The sequence below is a fragment of the Maylandia zebra genome, linkage group LG20 (genome assembly GCF_041146795.1).
Source record: "Maylandia zebra isolate NMK-2024a linkage group LG20, Mzebra_GT3a, whole genome shotgun sequence".
Taxonomy (NCBI): domain Eukaryota; kingdom Metazoa; phylum Chordata; class Actinopteri; order Cichliformes; family Cichlidae; genus Maylandia; species Maylandia zebra.
This window is the reverse complement of record NC_135186.1, coordinates 17,997,617-18,020,991: the sequence shown is the minus strand read 5'-3', so window position 1 is coordinate 18,020,991 and position 23,375 is coordinate 17,997,617. Positions and strand designations below refer to the sequence as shown.

Sequence of the window (23,375 nt, the reverse complement as noted above, 5' to 3'; positions counted from 1 at the left end):
ACCGGTCCCTCTGTGAATAACCATCATAGAGAAAGGTCACCGTTTATCTGGAGTCTTCTTCAGAGGCAGCCTGTTGGCTGTGCAAAAATATTCTGTTGATCTGAAAGAGCAAAAAGAAAACAGAAGCCAGGAAGACTAAACTTTTTGGGGGTTTGTCTTTAGGTTCTGCACTACATGGCGATGCAGAAACCTGCAGACCTGGCCCGTCACCTCCTGCCCTGTATACTTCATGCAACTATTCTGAAGTTGAAGGAAGAAGGTAAGTCCTCACCGTTTGGTTGAAAAACACGTTTATATGAAATAAAATCAGGGAAAATAACTCTGAGCCCACAGCAGGTAAATTACAGTAAGACTGAAATACAAAAAACTAAAGATATTAAAATAAGTACTAAGAAAATGAAATGCAACCCGAGATGTTAATGCAGAAAAAAAACCAGAAGCTGCATCTTGGACGCTGCCAGCATAATGCACAGGCTTTTGACGGGGCTCGCACACAAACACAAAGCAGATGATGAAGCATCACCAAATATGTTTCTGTTGTGATATTTTGATACCATGGTAGTAGAGCTGGGCGATAGAACGATAACGATATGTATCGCGATATAACTTTTACTCGATAGAGAAATTAAGCTATCGCGATAGACCTCGCCGCTCTTGTCCTCTTAAAATAAAAAAATTAAAAAAAATTTTTTAAAAAAGGTCAGCCAATCCAAACTAAGTAGCGCAGAGCCGAACCAATCACAGCCGCAGCGTCACGTCGCGTGACTTGTTCAGCACAAGTGCCAAGCCGCACGTGTTTGTTTGGGAAGCAGCCAGCGCGTAATGGAGGAAATGAGTGTGCCGACTAGAAAAATCAACCGAGCGTGACCGAAGAGAAAACAGATGATGGTTCCAATGCCGGAGAGATTGTCGAACGGAAGAGCCATAGAAGTTCCGTAGTGTGAAGGTATTTCGGCTATTTCAAGTCTGACAAAAAACAGAGTAGCGTGCACTGTAAATTGTGCCGAAAGCAAGTCTGGAAATACAATAAACTGGTGCATGCGTCACACTGTGCGCCACGTTATTGTTTCGGTGAAATGAATTTCTACAATACTGTTAATTCTACTCTCTGCAGTGTTTAAATGCTTACATATACACACAGTTACTGTCTGTCCACACATACGACTCGGTTCTGCTTCTATGCCGCAGCTTTGTTTACTTTTTCCCACCGAGGCTTCTAGACTTCTGATTGGCCAATATTTCTGCACGGTTAGGAATCTAGCGCCACCTGCTGCTTTGGCATGTTCATAGCAGCGTTTTTCTTCATTTCTGCCTTTATGTGTGGACGGGATTATTTTTTAAAACGAAAACGGAAAATCTCCGTTTTCAAAAATACCCGTGTACGTGTGGACGTAGCCTCAGTCTCTGACTGGAAGCGCTAATTCATCATTCGGCTTTTGTCAGACTAAAGTAACTGTTAAAACTCAAATTCAAATTTCAAATTCAAATTTTATTTGTCACGTACACAGTCATACACAGTACGATATGTAGTGAAATGCTTGGACAACTGCTCGTGACCTAAAGAGAACAAAAAAGGAAAAGGCTATGAATAAGATAGGAAATAAATATGAAAAATTAAAAAGGGTAAATTTAACTAGGAAGGAATAAAATATAAATTAAGGTTAAAAATGAAATAACTGTACAACACAAATTAGAATGAAGGGTAAATTTAACTGGGAAGAATAAGATAAAGATAAATATATAAATTAAAGTTGAAAATAAAATAACTGTACAACAAAATACACAATATAGAACTATATAAGAATGTATGAAGAAATCTAAATATAAATAAATATATACACACTAACAGCAGCTGTACAAGTATTAACCGGAAATGAAGAATATAGTGACCAGTGTTGTGCAAAACCAAAGTCCAGAAAGTCCAGTGTGTGTGTAAGAACTGTATGTGTGGGTCAGGACTGTGTGGTGGTGTGATTGAGAGACCGTATCGCCTGCGGGAAGAAGCTCCTCCTCAGTCTCTCTGTGTTGGTCTTCAGGGAGCGGAATCGCTTTCCTGACCTCAACAGAGAGAACAGTCCGTTGTTGGGATGGCTGAGGTCCTTCACGATCTTCCTGGCCTTGGTCCAGCACCGCCTGCTGTAGATTGAGTGCAGGTCAGGGAGCTCGGAGCGGATGGTGCGCTCAGCTGACCGCACAAAACTGTTTGAAAAGCTCAGCTATACAACAAGGAGAGATTGAGAATTTCCTTTTAGTTCTCAGTTTATTTGATATTGACAAAAGTTTGTCAGTTTTGTCTGTTCTTCTGTAAAACAAACTAAGATTTATTTTTAGAATTAATATTTTGTTTCTAAGTGGAATTGACAATTTAGTCTGTTTCGTTTGTTCTATTTTGAAACTTAAACGCTTCAGCGGCTGCCTTTTGTGTAGTTTGCAATATTTGCCTTTATTTATCTGAAAAAGTCTCATGTTCCTTAAGTACATCTACCCTGTTGAACTTATTATGGGAAATAAATATTTAAATAAAAACAAGCTGCTGATTATTTCACATTTTACTTGTGAGCAACGGCACATTTAAATCTTACAAATATAGTTATTTGGCTTATATCGTGATAGATATCGTTATCGCCTGAAATGAAAAAAACATATCGTGATATGAAAAAATCTCATATCGCCCAGCTCTACATGGTAGCATTTACAGGATATTGTTTTTGATGATGTTATACAAAGGACCCTGTTTCTGCAATGCCCTTTGTTTGAACCTCATCTCCTCTTGCTGTGACCCCATGGGCGACTTCCCTTGGCCTGCTGGTCTGGAAAATCCAACAGTTCATCTATATGTAAAGAAGGCACTTAAACTGGAACAGGCATAGCTGCTTGATCCTGCCGTGGAACAATAGGACGGGGTGCAAGCTCTCATGCTCCCAGGACGTGGGGGTGCATTCCTGGAGTGCACACCAGGCTTGCAGCCTGCTAAGGATCACACACAATTGATTATGTGCCTCTGGGTATACATGGTTAAACATTTCCTAATGCAAATAACTACATGCAGTATTCTACCATGTGCAAACTTATATCACTAAAGGATTCTAACTGTCTAGTGTTTAACGGACCTTTCAAAGGTATGTTGAGATTATAGAAGGCCCCTTTCAGAGCTAGGGGGAACTTCCTTATATGGTTGTAACTTGAAACTTGTTGACACACAAACCCTTCTGCCTATAAAAACTGCTGCACAAAGAATAAACTTTGAGTTAGTTTGGGATGACAATTTAGAACAGTCTCCGCGTCTTTTTGTTCTTCCAAACTGCTCCCGGTACTCCGGCCGGTGCCGTAATTAACCGTTGATCATGCTTGAGAATATTTTAATTGTTATAGGAGGATGAACTCTGATGATGAAAGCCCACGCCTCAGAGAAACCCGGAATGGAGTTTCTTACAGTTTCCAAACCAAAGAAGATAAGATGAAGCATACCTGCGCAGCGGTGGGTGATGAGGAGAGGCCGCAGCGTGTCTGTCTTAAAGTGCAAGTTTGTGACAGTTTAAAGCTTAACAAGCTAAGACGCCAAACATCCAGAGCACAAAGACAAGTCAGAGGGCTTTTTCAGACACACACTTCTAAACCGTCGTGCTCAACAGTGTCTCTGCTAAAACTGCGTCTGTGCTCTACCCCTGTAAAGTTGCCTATCGAGTGCTTAATGATAAGGTGCATGGTAGCTGCTTTCCTCTGCAGGTGGATGAAGCCACTGATAGTGACAAAGGAATGACTTCTCTGGTGTATGCCTTATACCAGGGGTGTCAAACTCAAATACACAGTGGGCCAAAATTCAAAACTGGAACAAGGTCGCGGGCTAACATTAATATTTATTGAAAAAAAAATCTTCCTCCAGATTTAAGAATGAATCTCTTCTTATGGACTCAAACAAGTTTTGCTGAAAAACTGAATATGGAACAAGCAAAGTTTAATACTAAACAATATGTATATTAGTTGTATAATACCAGTAGGCCAGCTCTAATAATAATTTGGTATGGCTTCGCGGGCCAAATGTAATTAGGCTGCGGGCCAAATTTGGCCTGCGGGCCAGAGTTTGACACCTATGCCTTATACTGTCATCACTGCCACCCTGCTGCAACTGACTGAAGCATCCTGATGCCAGGCTGAGCATGCATGACGCATGATCCCGCGTGATCCCTTGCATGACCATCTGACTGTTCTTGGTGGAAGTGACTTGACAGAGCTATCGAGATGAAGTTCTCTAACCTGTACAACAACCTGGCCTGTGGCAGTTTGCGTGTCGCCTCCACATTGCCAAAGATCACTAGCATATCCAGACACTTCCTTGGCCAGCATTTAGTGTTGATGTCTCTCCCACTGAATATGCCTGGGCAATTTTGGGCTGGCATGTTCATTAGAGGCAACCAGAACCCATTGCAGCTGGATGCTGCATTTATCTATGAATGGAAAGAAATTGCTCAACAACAGATCTGCAGTCTGTGCTCAGACAGGTGACTGCTTGCACCTGTCTGAGGTAATACTGTCAAGCACCGTCATTATAACAGTCTTGTACTATACATACAGTGTATATATGTGTTTTGTTTCTTTCTTTCTTACTACTATTGTACATCAGTAAAGTGCAGGAGCCCATTTTTCCAACTAGATAAAAGTCTAATACAACCCAAGAAAACAGCTTAGCCATGAATCACACTTTGTAATATCTGTGTTTGGATATTACAAAGTGATTTTATTAAACAAAATGGCCTATTAAGGTTAAATATGAGCTAAATATGATATTGTAGTCCATTCGTAAGAGTGTTTTGAAGTGCTTATTTTACTAGGTGACCTCTGTGAGGCAAACATACAAAATGCTGTATGCTATCTGTGAGGCTCATATGCAATTTCTTAAATCCAAATCAAATCAAAACAAAGCTTTTTTTTTATGCAATGTAAATATACATTTCAAAACAATTCATGGCAACAGTTGCCAAGTCATGATGATGTCATGGGCTCCATTCCCCAAATTCCACAGTTAGGTTTGATTTTGAACACTTCAAGACAAACTGCAGACAAAAAAACTAAGAAAAGCAGTCACAAAACTCAAGATGAGTGAAGAAGGCCAGCTGCCATACAAGTCGAGCTCAGTAAATAATGAACTCTGTTTGGAGGGACAATTTTGTGATGCAATCATCAAAGTGGAGGATGTTGAATTTCCGGTCCACAGGATCATCCTATGTAACTGTACGCCGTACTTCAGGTGAGTTGCTTACCTGATAATGTGAAGGACAGTTGACTGATTTATACCTGTGAAAAATGTAATTCATGGTCTTAGTTGGTGAAACAGTGCCAACCAAAAGGAACAGGTTGAATCATAAAACTTTTCTGATAGAAAGACTTTGTCACGGTCAACTGACAGATACACCCAAAACATAATGCAAACATTTGCAGATTTCATCATTACCTTCACAGAGCTCCAGATTCCACTTCAGTAAATGTGCCATTTAAAAAGCACTGTGAATCACTTGGTGATTGTGTGAAGTCTAATTGAAGTGTTTTATTAAGTTACATTAATATCTTCCCCACTGTTATTGAGACAGTAAGACACACCAGACTTCCTGATACTAAAAAGGTTGAACTGTGTTATACAGTTATACGCTGAGCAAAAGTTTTGAGTTGCCTCTCATTTTTTTATATTTTGCTTTGAAACAGATGATTTTTTAAAAGTCCACTTGAGCAATAGTTCTGTGTTTTTTTGAAGACTTATAAAGGTTTGGTTTGGACATTTTTCACCCTTTTTAGTCCAGTGCTTGTACCCGATCATTTTCAGAGGAATGGTTTCCTCATCCTCATCAGAAATGGTTTCATGGTTCATGTAAAACCTGTTAAAACCAATAAATAAATGTTAAGAAAAAAAAAGAAAAGAAATGGTTGTGGAAGGGAAACAGAGACTGTAATTAAGCAACATGCACTGGAACTTCCATAAGGAAAGGAAACAGACTGAGGTATGCCAAATTACGCAATAACTAGACTAAATATCAGGGTAAACTGGCCCTATGGAGTTGATTTCAATATTTGTCATAGAGGTACAACAGTGAGTGTTTAGAGTTAACTTTAAAGCACGGTGGAGGCTCTGTCATGGTGTGGGACTGCATTGTGTTTGGCAATAGCTTCATAAACATGCTGCCAATGTAATAAAGACATTGAAAACCCAACAATCAAGTGCACTAAACATGTACAAACTCTGTTTTGGAGTTACTTGGAGTACTTGTGCATGACATAGTTTATTATCTTGTTGCCTCCACACCTTTTAATATTCTCTACTCTGTCTCCATCTCTACCCTCAGGGCTCTTTTCACCCACTGCAGCGACCCAGACAAACAGGTCTTCAACATACCTGGCTTGTCTTCTGAGATGATGGCACTCATCATTAACTTTGCATACACCGGCTCAGTTTCCATAACGGGGGAAAATGTAGTGGAACTTCTCATGGCAGCTGATCAATTCAATGCAATGGACATTGTGAAACTCTGCTCTGACTTCCTCGGGGAGCAACTGTGCCCAGAGAACTGCGTTGGCATTTGGCAGTTCACAAAAGTATGCTTATCACCCGAACTACGCACCAAGGCCTACCACTACATCATCAGTAACTTTGAGCAGGTTGTTCTTGAGGAGGAGTTCCTGCACCTAACTGTGGAGGAACTTGCTGACATCCTTGATAGAGAGGACCTCAATGTGTGGGAGACCACTGTGTATGAAGCGCTTACAAAGTGGATTAGCCATGTACCTGTACAACGGAAACAACACCTCACCGCTCTGTTGTCCAAGGTCTATAAACTTTCATTACTACATTTAGTTTGGACTTAAATCTTCAGCATTTAAGTCATAGATTGAGTCGATCCATCTGGGTATAAGGATGCTTTAATATCTTGAGATGTTGCTCTTTTCAGGTGTAGCCAAACCACATTTAAGAAATTCTCTTCAAGAGCATTAAAACCGTATCAGATCTCTACACACATACTATAGAATAAATTATATTTATTAAGTATAGTTGCTAGGGCTATGACTAAAAACTGTCCCTGTTGACGAAAAGGCTAATGGTGTCTGACTTTGGTCGCTCTCTTGCTAGCAATAAGAAAATTAAACAACATTAGGAGCATTATCCTAAAGAAGCTTTAAGTTTACTTAAACTGATGTAGTTGAAATTCATAGTCACATTCTCTTCTGTCATCTCTCTATAGGTCCGACTGGGATTGATGACGTCAGACTACCTAAAGGACAATGTGCTGTCTAGTGAGCTGGTGGAGGCCAATTCTGAGTGCCTGTCCATGATAAGTAATGCCATCTTAGACATACATGATCTAGGAAGCAGACCCTTCATGTCTGCCTTGTATCACCCTCTTGCTCGTCCCCGCCTGCCTCATTCCATCCTGCTGGCCATTGGGGGGTGGAGTGGTGGTGAGCCAACTAACGGCATCGAGGCCTACGATTGCCGGGCTAACCGCTGGGTCAACGTAACGAACAACCTCGAGTGTCCTCGTGCTTATCATGGAGCCGCCTTCCTCAACGGGTACGTCTACTCCGTTGGTGGCTTCGACGGGGTGGAGCATTTCAACAGCGTCCGTAGGTTTGACCTGACCACTCACGCCTGGAATGAGGTGGCGCCCATGCACTCCCGCCGCTGCTATGTGAGCGTGACTGTGTTGAACGGGTTCATCTATGCCCTGGGAGGCCACGACGGGCATGTACGACTCAGCAGTGCAGAGCGCTATCAACCTGAAATCAACCAGTGGAGTCTTATTGCACCGATGCACGAACAGAGGAGCCACGCCAGCTGCACAACACTTAACAACCGGGTGGGTGAAGTAAAACAGTAGCAGAGAAATAGAGTAGGGTCTAAGGCACACAGGCCTAGAGACCTGTCAGCAACCTTTGGTAACAACCAGTTGCTAGGGGAAAATGTGTACTCCTCAGCTGGTTAGGCAGTGGTTGTATGAAAGACTCTACAGATTTCTACAGCAAATAGTTTGAGCATTTGCAGTAAGTCAGAGTACTCCATGCAAACCTCAACAGTCTGCTTACGACCAAAGGAAACACAAGGAGGCTTGTGGTGCAAAACCTTCCTGGTTACAATTTCACAGTAGTGACAGCCATCAACCTCCAGCAACCACTTGCCAACCAGTCAGGGAATACACATTTTTACAGTGAAGCGAGGTGCAAGATAGGTCACAAACTGGTTTCTATGTTCATGTTTTCAAATTTAAAAGTATAGTTTAAAAAGTTGAAAAATATACTAATATATATCTATTTTGTTTCTAACTGATCACAAGTGCATCTTTGCATTTATGTACAGTACTTTATTTGAGTTGACTTGTCAACTAAAATATAACAGATATTAAAAAAATTGTAAAACACACACATTTGTTAATTGTCATATTTTTCAGTTGGACACTTGGGTACTGAGTATCGGTCTTACTTCACAAATGATGTGGAAACATTTCACTTACAGGTAACATTGTTTCCAACTGAAATCTAAGAAATGTAAAAATTTTTAATGTCCCTTTTTTGTTTTCAGATTTACATTTGTGGTGGACTCAATGGCAACGAGTGTCTGCAGACAGCTGAATATTACAACCCAGAGAGCAACCAGTGGACGATGATCAGTCCCATGAACAGCCGCCGCAGCGGGATAGGTGTCATTGCATATGCGGATCATGTCTTTGCAGTAAGACCACAAAGTAGTGCTGACACTCACGTAACATACAAATCAAATCTGTAATGTGCTTTGATCAGCAAGGCTTAACACAGATTTGGCTGACACAGAATTTGGCTAACTTTGTTTTGTATTTATCAATGATCAGATTCCTATCCTGACCACAGGTTCAGAGAAGGCATTCTTACTCATTCTATGTATTAATTTAACTGATTAGTGATGTTTCTGCCTCTCTTTTTTTTTTCATGTGCCTCATTCCCAAAATGTTGTGTCTTTGATGATTTCACATTTCACTCAGTACAACAGAAATACTTATTCAAAACCAACATTGTCATCCTCATCGTTCCATAGAGGACATATGTTAGAGACAATTTCAAACTTATCCTGCAATACCTTTAGAAAAATGAGGGAATAAGCCAAGTGATTAGAACTCATCCTCTGGGGACGGTAGGCCTTTTAGCTGTAAATTTATCTTGCTATTTGCCTTAAAACCACTTATTTAGTTGTTTTGCAGCTGCACCCTTTGGTAAAAAGCAAAGATTTTAGTCTCACCTTCTGAGACACACTTCTTTATTTAGCTAGCTACCGTTTAGTATTTATTTTCTATTCAGACTAAGTCTCTATTCAAAAAAAGGAAAAGTTATCATCAGCAGAATGCAGTGACCTTACCCTGGTGCTGACCTCAGGGTCTTTGATCAGGCTTATAGGCACTTATAGCCTGTCAGGGCTACTTTAATCTGTTATAGGAAGAAAGGACTGGAACTCAGTGTTCCTTTTTGGACTAAAGGCAAAAGAGCTGTGAAGACATTTATACTGAAAACACAAATACTTTTTGTCGAGGGCTATTCATCTTTGTTGATAATAGCGTGGTGTAATAGACAACAGCACTTTAATAGCTGTAGTTGAGGCTTGAGTGAAAAAAGGTCTCATACAGACTTCCACAACAGCTGGCTTCTACTTTATTTTACTTTCTCCTTTTAATTCAGAAGTCATTTTCACACACCACTGCACCCTGATCTTTTCTAGACATTCCCAACAAATGCGGGCCTGTGAAAATGCAAATACTGGGACGTTAATGGGCCTTTTTTAAACAACTTTTATGTGTAAACTCCATATAACAGCATGAGAATATGTCAGGTAGCTGTTCGCTTTATCCAGGTAAAACCCTAAACCAATCAGAGTATTTCCAGTAGTCAGATCACACCTAAGGTAAACAATTTCCTTGTATCTGCTACATATTAAGGGCAACTTTGGACAATATTGCAACTTAATTCTTCCGTCACTTTCTGGAGTATCTGTGCAAAAGCAGCTAAAGACATATAGCAGGTGCATTTTCTTACAGGGGTACGGTGAAGCTGGTTACACTTACATTCAATCATTTGAGCCACGTATTTACTTTTAGGTTGGTGGCTTCGATGGAAACAACTATCTGCGCACCGCTGAGGCTTACAACCCGCATACCAACACGTGGAACCTCGTGTTCTCTATGCTGACCCCCCGCAGCAACTTTGGCATTGAGGTAATTGATGATCGCCTCTTTGTCGTCGGGGGTTTCAATGGCTTCACCACCACTTCGGACGTCGAGTACTACACCGCTTTAACCAATGAGTGGTATGAGGCGTGCGACATGGATATTTTCCGCACAGACTTGAGCTGCTGTGTGATGTCCGGACTTTCCAACCTGACTGAGTACACCTTTCCTCGTGACTTCCTGCCACTTGAGGATGTTCTGAAATTAGCAATGGAGTCAGCAGAGTCCACGTAAAATCTTTAAAGTGCAGTACTGCCATGTGTCAACATCTGAGTCTCGAACATGAAGGACTGAAATAAATCTTTAGAGCATTAAACTGCTGGTGAACTGGACATTTTATGTATGTATCTCAAAAACTTTCAGTAGGAGAGCCTGCACTGTAGATACTGGGTTTTATTAAGAGAATGCAATTGCAACAATAACAAATTGAAAAGATTTTTTCATTCCCTGTAATGTATGGCTGCTGAGCAGCCATACCAGACATGCACACAGGGTGACCAGATCACAATAAGCCGCATGTCGGACTTTTCAACTCTTGCTAGGTAAACACCATAAGAATAAAGGGAAGTTTTCACTCTCCCTTGTTATTTCAGCTGCGGTTCTGTCTGGTAACAGTCTATAGGTTTGAGTAAGGATGTATCCAATATTTTACAGTTGTACTAGCCAATACCCAATAAAGCAATTCTTACTTTTATACCAAACTAGTCAGTCTCAGCTTAGTCAATTTACTCTTTCACAGTAGAGCCTATTTTCTGAATAGTCTTCTGTCTAAACTCAAGATTAAAGAAAAAAAAAATCTTAAAATTAACTAAAAGCGAGGCTGTCTCTGCACTGCACAAACCAAACACAAAATGTCGGCATGTTAGCCAATATTATCGTGCACCCTTAATTATAACACTGGGCTAACCTGGCCAAATTACAAACAAAAATCAATCACAACCAACATGGACTGTAGTAGCCGTGGAAGGAGAGAGGAAGTCCTTTCCTATAGTCCATCTGACCATATTGGCTTTACTGGCCAATAAAAGCAGTCCACTCAGCCATGCTCTTCTTGTAAGATGATGTGAGATCTCTCTCATGGATTTTGTCCAAGAGAACCTCCGTCTGTATGACGGAAAGCAGAGTGGCTACACACTTTGGGTATGTAAGGTGAAGGGTGTAATAGTAGGCCATAAGGTATAAAGCACCCTCGGTAACCAAGTCTTTTGGAAATGTGGTTATTGGCACATCTCCTACCGCTAGGATGCAGTTGGATGGACTCACAATCAGGACTGGGCAGGAGAGAGGACGTTTCATCAGATAGGTATTAGGGTCTTCTTGGTCCTTTAACACATAACACAGACATACTTTTGTAAGGATGATGCACTTTTGTTTCAAACACATAACTAAAGCTAAATTACAACAAAAGTTGAGGTTCTGAGAAAACACATCTGAAATTGCTACTTTTAATTATTCTCGATGGAATTACTGTTCACATCTGTCTAGCCTTCCTGAAAAACAGAAAACCAAGGCTACATTTAATTAGGTATCATTGAGGTGATAAAAATGTGCTACCACGTAATGCATCCATGTTTGTATTTACTGGTCACAGAGATCTAACCTGTGAGAACCCTCATTCCAAAAATGTGTTTTAGGTGCCTTTTGAAGGCTTAGAACATATAATATGTGAATATAAAATACTTTGGCACTCATCAGAAGCATTTTTTAATACTGTTGTCCCAAAAAGAACAAAAACAAAAAACAACTACTACATTTTACACAACTCACCTCAAGGACATGCACCAGAGCCTCACTCGCATCCCGTGCCCTCTTTGGAGGAGCAGAGGTGGATGGGAAGAGTGATGGCAGCACATGTAGGATCTCAAGAGCCTGTTCAGCTATACAGAAAAAAGAATCATCATCTCATTACCACACTTAAACAAAATCCTCAAGCATGTCCAGCAAAATCGCTGGACATGCTCGTAGGCAAGAAGTGAAGCAGCACATGGCGGGGAGAAATGAGGGGTGAGAACAGACACAATTTTGCACCGGAGGTTTTCGGGAAGCTTTTATTTTGGTATTTCCGTTGATTCGTACAATAAATTTGCATATTAGCCTAAACATTTAGGTTTAACATTTAACATTTAGATTTAAATATAATATTTAGATTTAATATTTAACATTTAGATTTAATATTTAACATTTGATGAAAAGTTACAAATATTTTACTAAATGTTGTAAAAAATTACTCGAAAAAACATGTTTTTGTAAGGTTTTGAGCTAAATGTGGAAAAATGTTGCCGTTAATTTCAGCATGTTTCAGTTTACAAACGGCGCCCCATAATTATCAGACTATTTTTGCCGATTACTGCTCACAATTTCTTTGTATTTTGACTTCAAACAACATTTTTTTTTGCGATTAAGTGTCAACAGAGATACAGAAAAGTGGTTACACCTAAAAAGCAAGGTCACTGAAGGCAGCGGTGTGGTTGTACAATGGTGCTGTAACCTTGTCCTGTCACCAGGGGGCGACGTCAAAATATCTGCTGTTGTCTTGTTGGCCCTTGGCTTACGGTGCATTCCAGATTGAGTCGGAAGTCGGAATTCCTGAGCTCCCAGTAGTAATTTTCATCTGGAACTCCCCCTCAACTAGTATTTCCTTCTTGGAAAGTCAGAGCAGGCAGCCTCAACAATCCAAGATGGTGACAGAGAACATAAACATAATCTGCTCTGTCACTCACCTGTATTTGTGACTCATGATATAAGCCACATGCTAAGCACTTACCACATTCTATCAATGAACGTGCTGCAGCTAAAATAAATCCCATCTTACTTTGCTTTTCTGACTTTCCTGCTGGAATGCACAAACTCGGGAATGACGTCACTGCCAAAAAGGACCACAGACATCAGAACATTGACACAGCTGCCAGGTTGGAAAAGTGAAGCAACAAAACAAAAAAACTGTACTCCATTTACAGGCCACCAGGGGGCGACCCCTGCGTCTGTAAAAGACTTCTGGCCCTATAGAGGTCTCTGGGACCTCTGTGAACAGTTCCCTGATGTGTTCAAGGGTTCAGTTTCTCATTTCAGAACACAGCTGAAATGATCAAGACTCACTGAAGGGGTGTGAAATGTGTCTAAATCTAGGGAACAGAGGCCTGATCGACGATATGTTCTGCAGACTCGTGTCTTTGTTCATAAACAGAAAAATGAAGGTAAAACACAAAGGCTTCCTTCAGTTTGACCTCTCAAAGGTCAAGGTCAGTCCAGTCTAACATGTTTTACTTTAACATGAAACGCTGCTATGACCGAGTCTCAAACAACAGAAAATCCAGAGTCTGCTCATCAGCTAACGACTCTGTTTTATGCTGTCGGTGGGTTAAATATCATGAAACGCCTCATTCAGTCAGCTGCATGTTCTTTAGAACCAAACTGGCTGCTCGAACTGATGAATGATACCACACTGAGCTCTCTGCAAGGGAACGAATGAGCTCGATTCCCTAAAATATCAGCCAGCGAGTCCAAACACACTGATTTTTACTAACGGATAAAATGATGTTAACTTTTCTATCAACTTCTTTTGCTCGTTATCACCTTATTAACTGTTCGGGGGTGAGAATGAAGCCTTGTACAAACTCTGGGTAAAGTAGTGTTTAGAAACGAGAACACTGAACGGGAAGTTAAAACACGTCATAGACACCTCAGCTTCACTACTGGAACTTCAACATTATGCACTACACACTGTACACTGGTTACAGACCAGCAGGTCTGTAACCAGGAGAGGAACTCCAGTCTGGACCAAGAGGACCCAGAGACTCCGCAGATTAAAGAGGAAAAGGAGGAACTTGGCAGCAGTCAGAAGGGAGAGCAGCTTGGGCTGAAGCAGGAGGCTGAAGGCATTATTGTCTGGACTGATAAAAAGCAGCTCAGACTGCTGGAGACCATCTGGAAACCTGTGATAAAGTTACACAGAATAGGTATGTAAAACTATGTTGATTTAATAAAAGTGAATATAACTCACAGACAGCTCAGTGGACCAGTGGTTAGCACTGTTGCCTCACAGCAACAAGGTCCTGAGTTTGACTCTACCAAGTAGCCAAGCCTTTCTGTGTGGAGTTTGCATGTTCTCCCCTTGTTCACTATCCAGAGACATACGAACAGCCGGGTTAGGTTAGTTGGTGATTTTAAATTGCTCATAGGTGTGAATATGAGTGTGAATAGTTGTCTGTGTTTCTGTGTTGACCCTCCGACAGACTGATGAACTGTCAGAGAATTGAAGGTCAAAAAGTAATAAGCAACATGAATGAATCTCTTCAGCCTGATTTTCTGTTCTTTATTTAAACACATTTCCACCATTAACCTGTGCAAAACGGTGAAAATTAGTACGTAAAAATTCACCAGAATGAAAGACGTGAAACATCTGGGTTTCAAATTTCCACTCACTGGTCAGACCAAATCTACACAGAGACACAAAGTCAACAACACAAGTTTCATTTTGTTCTGTTATCAGTTTAAGTTAAAGAATTATGTTTCCTCTGCAGCATGGAAATGGTAAATTTGAACAGTTTACAGGTCTGGGTAATATGAATAAATATTTCTATTCTGTTTTGGAAAATATGGAATTCAGAGTTTCTAAAGTTAAATTTGTTAGACAAGAAGAGTGTTTTCATGGCATTTCAAGCACAGCCAAAACGGTTACTACTGTGTAAGAGAGCTCTTCCCCAGCATGCCTTCTTGTAACTGCGGCCAATTCAGACATCCACATTCATTTAACAAAAAACAACATCTATTTATTTTATATATCAAAGACATAAGAAGCTGAACTTTGAAATTTGCTAATAAGAGTGTCAGAACTAAACATTTGCATCAGTGCCCAAATAATTTGTCACGTTTGTAGACTTTAATTTTAGTGGTATATGTGAGCAACAGGCTCACTATGTAGAGACCTGCTAATGGTTCAGACCAGTAAATATTTTCTCAAATGTTTGTTTTACTATCATCTTTTCCCCTTTGTGCATTCAGATGCCCTACAGCAGCATGCTTTTGAGGAAGAGGAAGTTCTTACAGACCAGCAGGTCTGTAACCAGGAGAGGAACTCCAGTCTGAACCAGGAGAAACCAGAGAATCCACAGATTAAAGAGGAAAAGGAGGAACTTGGCAGCAGTCAGAAGGGAGAGCAGCTTGGGCTGAAGCAGGAGGCTGATACCTTCATGGTGACACCCGCTTATGAGGAAAGTGCCTACAGTAAACCAGAACCAAACAGTGAGCAGCTCCTTTCTCACAGCTCTCCTGAAGCAGAGACCCGAGATAATGAAAAAAGTCAGCATGTGGTCTCAGGAACTACTAGAAATACAGAGCTGAATGAGAGACGTCACAGTCAAAGAGTAGACAACCTTCCTGTGTCATCGAGTAAAAGTAGAACGGACACAAAGAACAAGTCTGTACAATGTGAAGTGTGTGGAAAAACTTTACAGGATGAATACAATATGATTACACATCTAAGAGTTCACACAGGTGAAAAGCCGTATTCCTGTAGCACCTGTGGGAAAAGATTTGCTGACTTATCAACATTCAAAAAACACAAGAGAATTCACAAAGGTGAGAAGCCGTATTCTTGTGGCACCTGTGGGAAAACATTTGCTACTTCATTAGAAGTCAAAAAACACACGAGAATTCACACAGGTGAGAAGCCGTATTCCTGTAGCACCTGTGGGAAAAGATTTGCTGCCTCATCAACATTCAAAACACACATGAGAGTTCACACAGGTGAGAAGCCGTACCCTTGTAGTACCTGTGGGAAAAGTTTTGCTGACTTATCAACATTCAAAACACACATGAGAATTCACACAGGTGAGAAGCCATATTCTTGTAGCACCTGTGAGAAAAGATTTGCTACCTCATCAACATTCAAAACACACATGAGAGTTCACACAGGTGAGAAGCCGTACCCTTGTAGTACCTGTGGGAAAAGATTTGCTACCTTATCAAAGGTCAAAACACACATGAGAATTCACACAGGTGAAAAGCCGTATTCTTGTAGCACCTGTGAGAAAAGATTTGCTACCTCATCAACATTCAAAACACACATGAGAATTCACACAGGTGAGAAGCCGTATTCTTGTAGCACCTGTGAGAAAAGATTTGCTACCTCATCAACATTCAAAACACACATGAGAATTCACACAGGTGAAAAGCCGTATTCTTGTAGCACCTGTGAGAAAAGATTTGCTTCCTCATCAACATTCAAAACACACATGAGAATTCACACAGGTGAATTCTCCTATCTCCCCTTCTCTGAAGATAACCGTATTGTGAAGAAGCAGCATAGCTTGAACTAAGTTGTCACATGCAACGTGGGGTTTTTTCTTTCCTTTTTTTTTTTTTTTTTTTTTCTTTTTCTTTCCTGCTTCCTCTCTTGGCCACATTGTTTATGCTGCGGTTGACAGGACAACCAACTGCTGGACATCCAGGAGGATGTTAAAATTCAACATATCTCTCCTGACAGCTTGTAACGTTGCAGAAAGGAGACTTTTGTGTTTTTTCAATGTGTTGGTGACTGCATAAAACACAAGTTAAGAGAATAAAAGGATATGGTTTAGCTAGCAATCATTTTTGCAAGCTATAATTTTATAGTTGGCTAATTTAGTTGGCTAATTTACCAGCCACATAAGCCCTGGGAGTTTTTGTGTTTCAATAACATTAAAATCAAATGAAGGTTCCTCCATTATTCAAATTCCTACTGATGCTAAATAAAGTTGACCCTGATGGATAAATTCCATGGCTGTTCCCTTTCATGAGTGAGTGATATTGGTTTTTGGTGTCTTCTCCCTGTCGTATGATGAGGGTAGAGCTGTACATTTTAGTTAGAACATGGTTTATCATATTTAGGTTGAAACTAACTTGCTAAATTCATGTGAACTTCTAACTCCACTGAACTTGGTGAAGTCCTTATTGTAACACCTCTGAGAACAGCTGCACATTGAAAGACCGTTTTTAACTCTCAGAGGTGCCTCAGTTGCTTTGACTGTGGGGACTGAAGGAGCATCTGGATCTGGAAACTTCAAACAACATCAAACAAACAACTTCAGACAGGACAACAAATCTTTCAGCCAGGTATTGCCCCTTGGTAGCATAAGAAAGAATGCAGCTTTAAGACACTTCTGTGTCAGCTTCACTATTAAAAACCTAAAACACATCCATCTTTAATACGATCTATTATTGTTACCGATATAACGTCTGAAGCAAGAGAATCACTTACATTTTAAATGAAGCAAATGTGAAAATCAACCATAAATTAAATTATATAATAAAACAGTATCTAAAAAGAGCTTCTTGCATTATTTTAATAGTCAAGATCAGCGCCTCTTAAAACTTAGAAAGAAAAATCTAAGACCAAACCACATCAACACAGACAAATTCAGCGTTTATTCTGATCTCAGTGCAGCTCCTACAAGCAAATATAACGTTTTCAATCCAGCTGCTGATTAAACTGAATAAAACTTGTCATAATAAAACTTTTTGCAAAGCACTTGACAGCAGTCAGACACTTTTCTTTTTCCCTGCCATGTTTTCTTTACAGCCCAGGTTTTACTGCTCAGGAAAAACAACTCTAAGGGGAAGCCTTTGTTACTCAGTGAGAAGTCAAGACTAGGGTTATTTTTTAAGCTCATTTAAAATACCTGCTGTACAGGCTATAAAAAAATGTACATTTATGATCACTATATCAACAAACATGCACAGAAATACACAATAAAAACATAACACTCAATAAAACAGCTGAAACAGCTAAAGCTGAAAGCCAGTCAGAGTAAACTGATTTCTAACAGAGTCTTAAAATGATCAGACAGCTCTTATGTTAATCGGGGAGGTTATCCTAAAGATTAGTGGCAGCCACCAAAAAGACTCTGCCACCATGTTCACGAGATACTAGACATATTTCTTTGGCTGAATGTGATTGTGCTGCTGATTTTTGCTGGATGTTTCACAGATGTGCTGAGCAGGCTCACTTTGACTTAAGCTACCACTGTACTGATTCTTTGGTAAGTGTTGTGTTTCCAGGGGCTGAATTGTACTATATGCTGTTTAGCCAACAGAAAGCTGAATTTCATTTAAAATACACTTAATGACAAAAGATACTTGACTGTTGATTTGGTTTACCATTAATAATCCTGGAAGTTAGACGACCTCTGGAAGGTGGACTAGCTTTAGATGAAAACCATACTCAGGTCTCTCCACTTATGCTTATTTTTAACAGTGGACGTCTTTCAGGATCTTTCTCCACCAACCAACATGGAATCTACTGCCTTCATCAGATGCTGCTCTCCGCATAGTTTCATTTGCCTTTCATGATAAAAGTGACCACTCCATGAGAACCATGAAATACTCTTCAGCGTGTGACACAAATTTCCCTCTTGAATTCACAATGTGTAGTTTCATAAGCATTATATGTCTAAATGATGCAACACAGATACTCATTTTTTCTTGAGCCACAAGCATGTCTGCAAGAAAAATGTCATCTTACCTTTCTCTCGTTGAGCAGGCATTTCAACTCTACTAAGTTAGGAAAATAAGTGAAAAAGACCAAACAATTGATCCAGGGCAGGCAAAGGCTCTTCCATGCTCACGAACAAGAGAGTGTAAGGTGAAGATAAGGGTTATTTGAAATCAGCAAAGCTTCCAGAAGAGCTTGTGGAAGATAGACTGAGAGAGAAAGAAAGGAGAATAATTTCTGATCATTCTTTTTCATGTCCACAGGCCTCAACATCCAGGGAGAAACCCATGACAGCACGGAGGACTCATGCACGGCCCTGAAGCTTTACAGGAAGTTCCTGGAACTGTTTCAGGAAGGAGAGAATCATTACGGGACGAAGGTCTGACACAGTCTGACTTACACTTCAGCTGCCATCTTGTTTTTAAAAATGGCTGCCCTCCAGGAAAAGTAACATACCTGTATTTAGTCAAAGGAGCTTGCAAAGAAAAGCGTCTGGACTTCTTTAAGTTGCTTGAAGACGTTTCACCTCTCATCCGAGAAGATTCTTCAGTTCTAAGGTCAAATGGTGGAGAGTCCCAGATATAAACCTAGTGGGACTAACCCCCCACAGAGGGACAAAAGGACCCCCTGATGATCCTCTAAATGCCTGAGCCAAGGTGTGAAACTGGGTGTGGGTCCCAATCAGCCAGAGTTTCGGGTGAGTTCATTGTGAAACCTGGCCCCACCTTATCATGCGAATTCCTGAGATCAGATGGCCCAGGATGTGAGTGGGTGTTGGATATTCACAGACGTGGACTACAGCTTTCTTGGCTGCTGCCTCAAAGCACATTGTGCGTTTTCTATCTTGCGTGCTGCACATTATCGTTTATTATTTAGTAAGTACTGATATCTACTGCTAGCTAGTTTATTGTGATGGTGCTTTTTTTTTTTATTATGTTGCTCTTTGTTGTTTGCTTTCTCTTCTGTTTTTTTTCTCCATACAGGTGACCCAGGTGTTTTTTTTTTTGTTTGTTTGGTTTTTTTTTTTCTTTCTTCCCCCCGTCTCTTCTCCCCTTTGGTTTTCTTTCTCTCCCTCTCTTTCTTTCATTCTTTCTCCCTGTCCTATCCCCCAGTCATGTCTGTCCCTTTTGTAGCAACTGAAAATAAAATAAATTCATAATTATAATAAAGGTCAATCAAATGGACCAATATGGCAAGGCCATGATGATCCACTTGGTAAAATAAATCTGCTTGGCATCTTTCTTAAGGCCAATTAAGACAACAATTCTGATGGCTATAGATCCAAACGGGACAAAAAATAAATAAATAAATAAAAAAGGATGTGAGTGGGCGTTAACGCATCTGGGAAGGGATCTCAAAACTGGATTATAGATGGCAGAGAGTTGGTGTCGTAAACCCCCGCCTCTGTTCAAAGATGGTCGCTCACAGTGGACATAGATGGCTTCTTTCACTCCTCTTTCAAACCATCTGTCCTCTCTGTCCAAACTGTGAACATTGGCATCCTCGAAAGAGTGTCCTTTATCCTTAAGATGCAGATGGACTGCTGAGTCTTGTCCTGTGGAGGTGGCTCTTCTATGTTGTGCCATGCGCTTGTGAAGTGGCTGTTTGGTCTCTCCAATGAAGAGGTCTCGGCATTCCTCGTTGCACTGTACAGCATACACCACATTGTACACTCATATGTTTTGGCGTTTTGTCTTTCGGGTGAACCAGTTTTTGTCTGAGCGTGTTGCTGGGTCTGAAATGCACCAGGATGTCATGCTTGGAGAAAACTCTCCTGAGTTTTTCTGATACACCGGCTACAACGTCTTTGTGATGGACCGAGCAGTGAAGGAAACTTAGGCACAGGTTAAAGTCCAAAAAAATATTTTTTATTTAACCCAAAAAACATAATTGGTTAACTCATGCAAAAAGAATCAAAATCTTGGGCCCATAAAAGAGGTCAAACTAACAAAACTCTACTCAAAGTTAACAACACAACTGATAACTCAAACAAACTGACCTAACTTAATGAGACAAAGGGGAAACTTAAATAGTGGCTGATCAGCCCACAAAAACAGGAAAAGGGGTAAAACACACAAAACCTAACTAAACCAAACATAATGAACTCCAATTCCCCCCCCCCCCCCCCCCCATGGTCCTGAGTTATGGCGTGAACCAATTTGTAGCCTTCCTTTAAAGCTCGCTCTGCCCCTTTTCCACCTCTTGGCTCCTTAATCAAGGGACTGGAACAGCTGCAACTAAGGTAACTCAGAAAACAAAAGATTAATCATACATAACAGTGTAAACTAAAATGTGTGCACTTATTTTAGAATGCAGCGTTATGTGGATATATTAATTAACTAAACCAAAACCAGTTATTTATTGTCCTGTAAATAAATTCCTATATTTAAAGAAAGAAATGTGAATGCAATGTTATTTATAAGCCTCTACACTAACATGGTGGGTATTACCACTGTGTGGCTGTAAGTGCAGCCATCACAGTCTTCAAGTAACTTAAAGAAGTCCAGACGCTTTTCTTTGCAAGCTCCTTTGACTACGATGACCTGGATGACTGAGAACCTTCACAGACATACCTGTATTTAGTTTGTTTGCACAACCAAAAAGCAAAAACTCAGAAGACCTTTAAGACCTTTAAATAATGCATATTTAGGACCTCTGAAATTCAACATCCTCTAGTGTCTCAAAAAATGTTTTCCTTGCTGCTTTAACACAGCCTCACCTGTGATCTGATAAATGTTAAGATTCAGTTCAACCTTTGTCCCATTTATCCACATTATATTTCATAGATATGCACAATAAAACAAATTGTTTTTATTAAACAGACAAATTTTATACATAGTACATATAATTTGCAAATTGACAGAAATCCATGAGAATTAATTGTCAAAGTTGCCATTAAAGTCAAGCATCAATCTTTGCTCATATTTTTGTTATTGTACTTTTATGTTTAGCTGTGACTAACTGAACACATTTGTGTCCTGCTTTGAATGAAAGGGTCCATTTCTCAATTTAAACATCTTTTCAGTCAGGTCCCAATTAGGCATTCTTTAATTGTTAATAGGTAAATATGAGGGTTGGGATCAAAATGTTGTGCTCCCTCTCTGTCTCTCCGTTTCTGCTCTTCAGAAATAATACTGATCTTTTATGGAACAGCAAAACTGAGATGAACTTTTCTTTTTTAATATCCTCACACAGATCGACCCATAATTGAAATTGGAGCGATTTTCGTCTACTTCGTTTTTTTTTCTTCTCTGAGTCAAAACATAACCACGATATTCAAATATCAAAATGCAGCTGTTAGTGTGACCTTGTCGGTGTCAGACTCCAGTAAGACACAGCCTCACACAGCCTGCAGAAAATAACGAGCAATTCGCGCAGTTACTTTGCTACACTGCTCTCGTGCTCTGGGGGGCTTGTAGATGTCTGGGGCCTTGATCTCCTCCATTCCTGCTTCATGTCCTGGGGGGCAGGGCTCCCCACACCTACTATTAGACAGTTACACGGAGAACCCTTGTGAATATATGGATCTACACGCACACAGGTGTGTGTTGTCGGACTTGTGTGCTGCTCAGTAACATTCAATATTTATTATTTACTGTTACTTGTGGTTATGTTGGTTGTTGCTGTGGATGCGGATGTGCTCATGTGTAAGCCGCTGCTTTGCGCTGCGTTTGGCTGGGAATTGTTGAAATTAAATATTTACATCTTCGTATATGAATCACATGAATTAGCGCACTGTGCATCACCCCAAGGAAATTTCTACTTACTAAATCTGGACCTGGATATCAGCTTCACACCAGCCATTCGTAGTGTTATAAGTCTACTTCACGATCTTCTGAAGAGTCCCGAGTGTTTGGTGACTTCTGACTGACTTTTAAGTTTAAACAATACTCTGGCACGGAAAAGGTTACAACTTTCTTTGGACTTTTATACCCCTGAAAAAATGCTTCCTCTCTCTCACAGAATCTGTTGATTTCGGAGCCTTGAACTGGTTCAAAGGCCTTGACTGTCTTACTCGCCACATATTGACAACAATATTCGTACTGATTTATTTTAGTATTATTGTCGATATTACAATATTTCTGAGACTGTAATAGCTCGTTTTTAAGCCTCCCAGTTATCAGTATTGTGATCACACTATTGCTTTAATATTATTGAGACTACACAACACATTCATCCCTGACCTCCACATATCCAGCTGAACAGGATTACTATACTCTGTGTAGATTTACACATTCTTTCGTGGAACATTGAAATAACTGTGTTGTGTAGTTTTTTAACATATCTCCTGGATCATTACTAACTGTATGTTTAGTTTTACTTGTAGAGTTGTTGGTAAGACCAGACAAGGAGTTCAAACAATTTCATTTTATGGTTCCCAAAACAAAACAAGCCGAAAAACAATGAAAATAATGACATAAACCTTTAAAAACAACTGTAAGAGTGAACGGTAAGAGTGTGCATATTATCCAGCAGAGGGCACCATTATATCAAAAAATCGTTCAAATGTGACTTAAAGCTTTATTAAATGAAGCACGTCTATTAAAGTATAGTTACTACTTTTGGTGGTGGCTGTAAATGCTGCACTTGAAGCACAGTCCTTACCAGTTAGAGCATTTTAAAGATGTCGAGGTGAAATATTGAGGACAATTTTTTCAAACTTGCTAAATGTGTCA

The 23,375-nt window shown here is 40.1% G+C and overlaps 2 protein-coding genes across 3 annotated transcripts in view; both read left to right on the top strand.

Moving 5' to 3' along the window:
• LOC106675687 (uncharacterized) overlaps positions 1 to 16,966 on the top strand; it is a 42,110-nt gene extending 25,144 nt beyond the window's left edge. Inside the window, exon 5 of the mRNA XM_076878526.1 lies at positions 15,723 to 16,966. Coding sequence (XP_076734641.1) covers positions 15,723 to 16,546 — 824 coding nt within the window. The 3' untranslated portion in view covers positions 16,547 to 16,966. The remainder of the gene's footprint in view (positions 1 to 15,722) is intronic.
• Positions 5,014 to 10,536, top strand: LOC106676759 (kelch-like protein 10). Of its 2 annotated transcripts, none has more exons than XM_076878528.1 (5): positions 5,014 to 5,245; positions 6,333 to 6,582; positions 7,227 to 7,841; positions 8,561 to 8,710; positions 10,101 to 10,536. In XM_076878528.1, exons 1-5 carry the CDS (start codon positions 5,094 to 5,096, stop codon positions 10,461 to 10,463), a joined length of 1,530 nt encoding a protein of 509 aa, XP_076734643.1. In that variant the 5' UTR covers positions 5,014 to 5,093; the 3' UTR covers positions 10,464 to 10,536. The 2 variants fall into 2 exon arrangements, with proteins under 2 accessions (XP_076734643.1, XP_076734642.1); XM_076878527.1 differs by having other exon boundaries at positions 6,333 to 6,813.
• Positions 16,967 to 23,375: the final 6,409 nt, after the last annotated feature.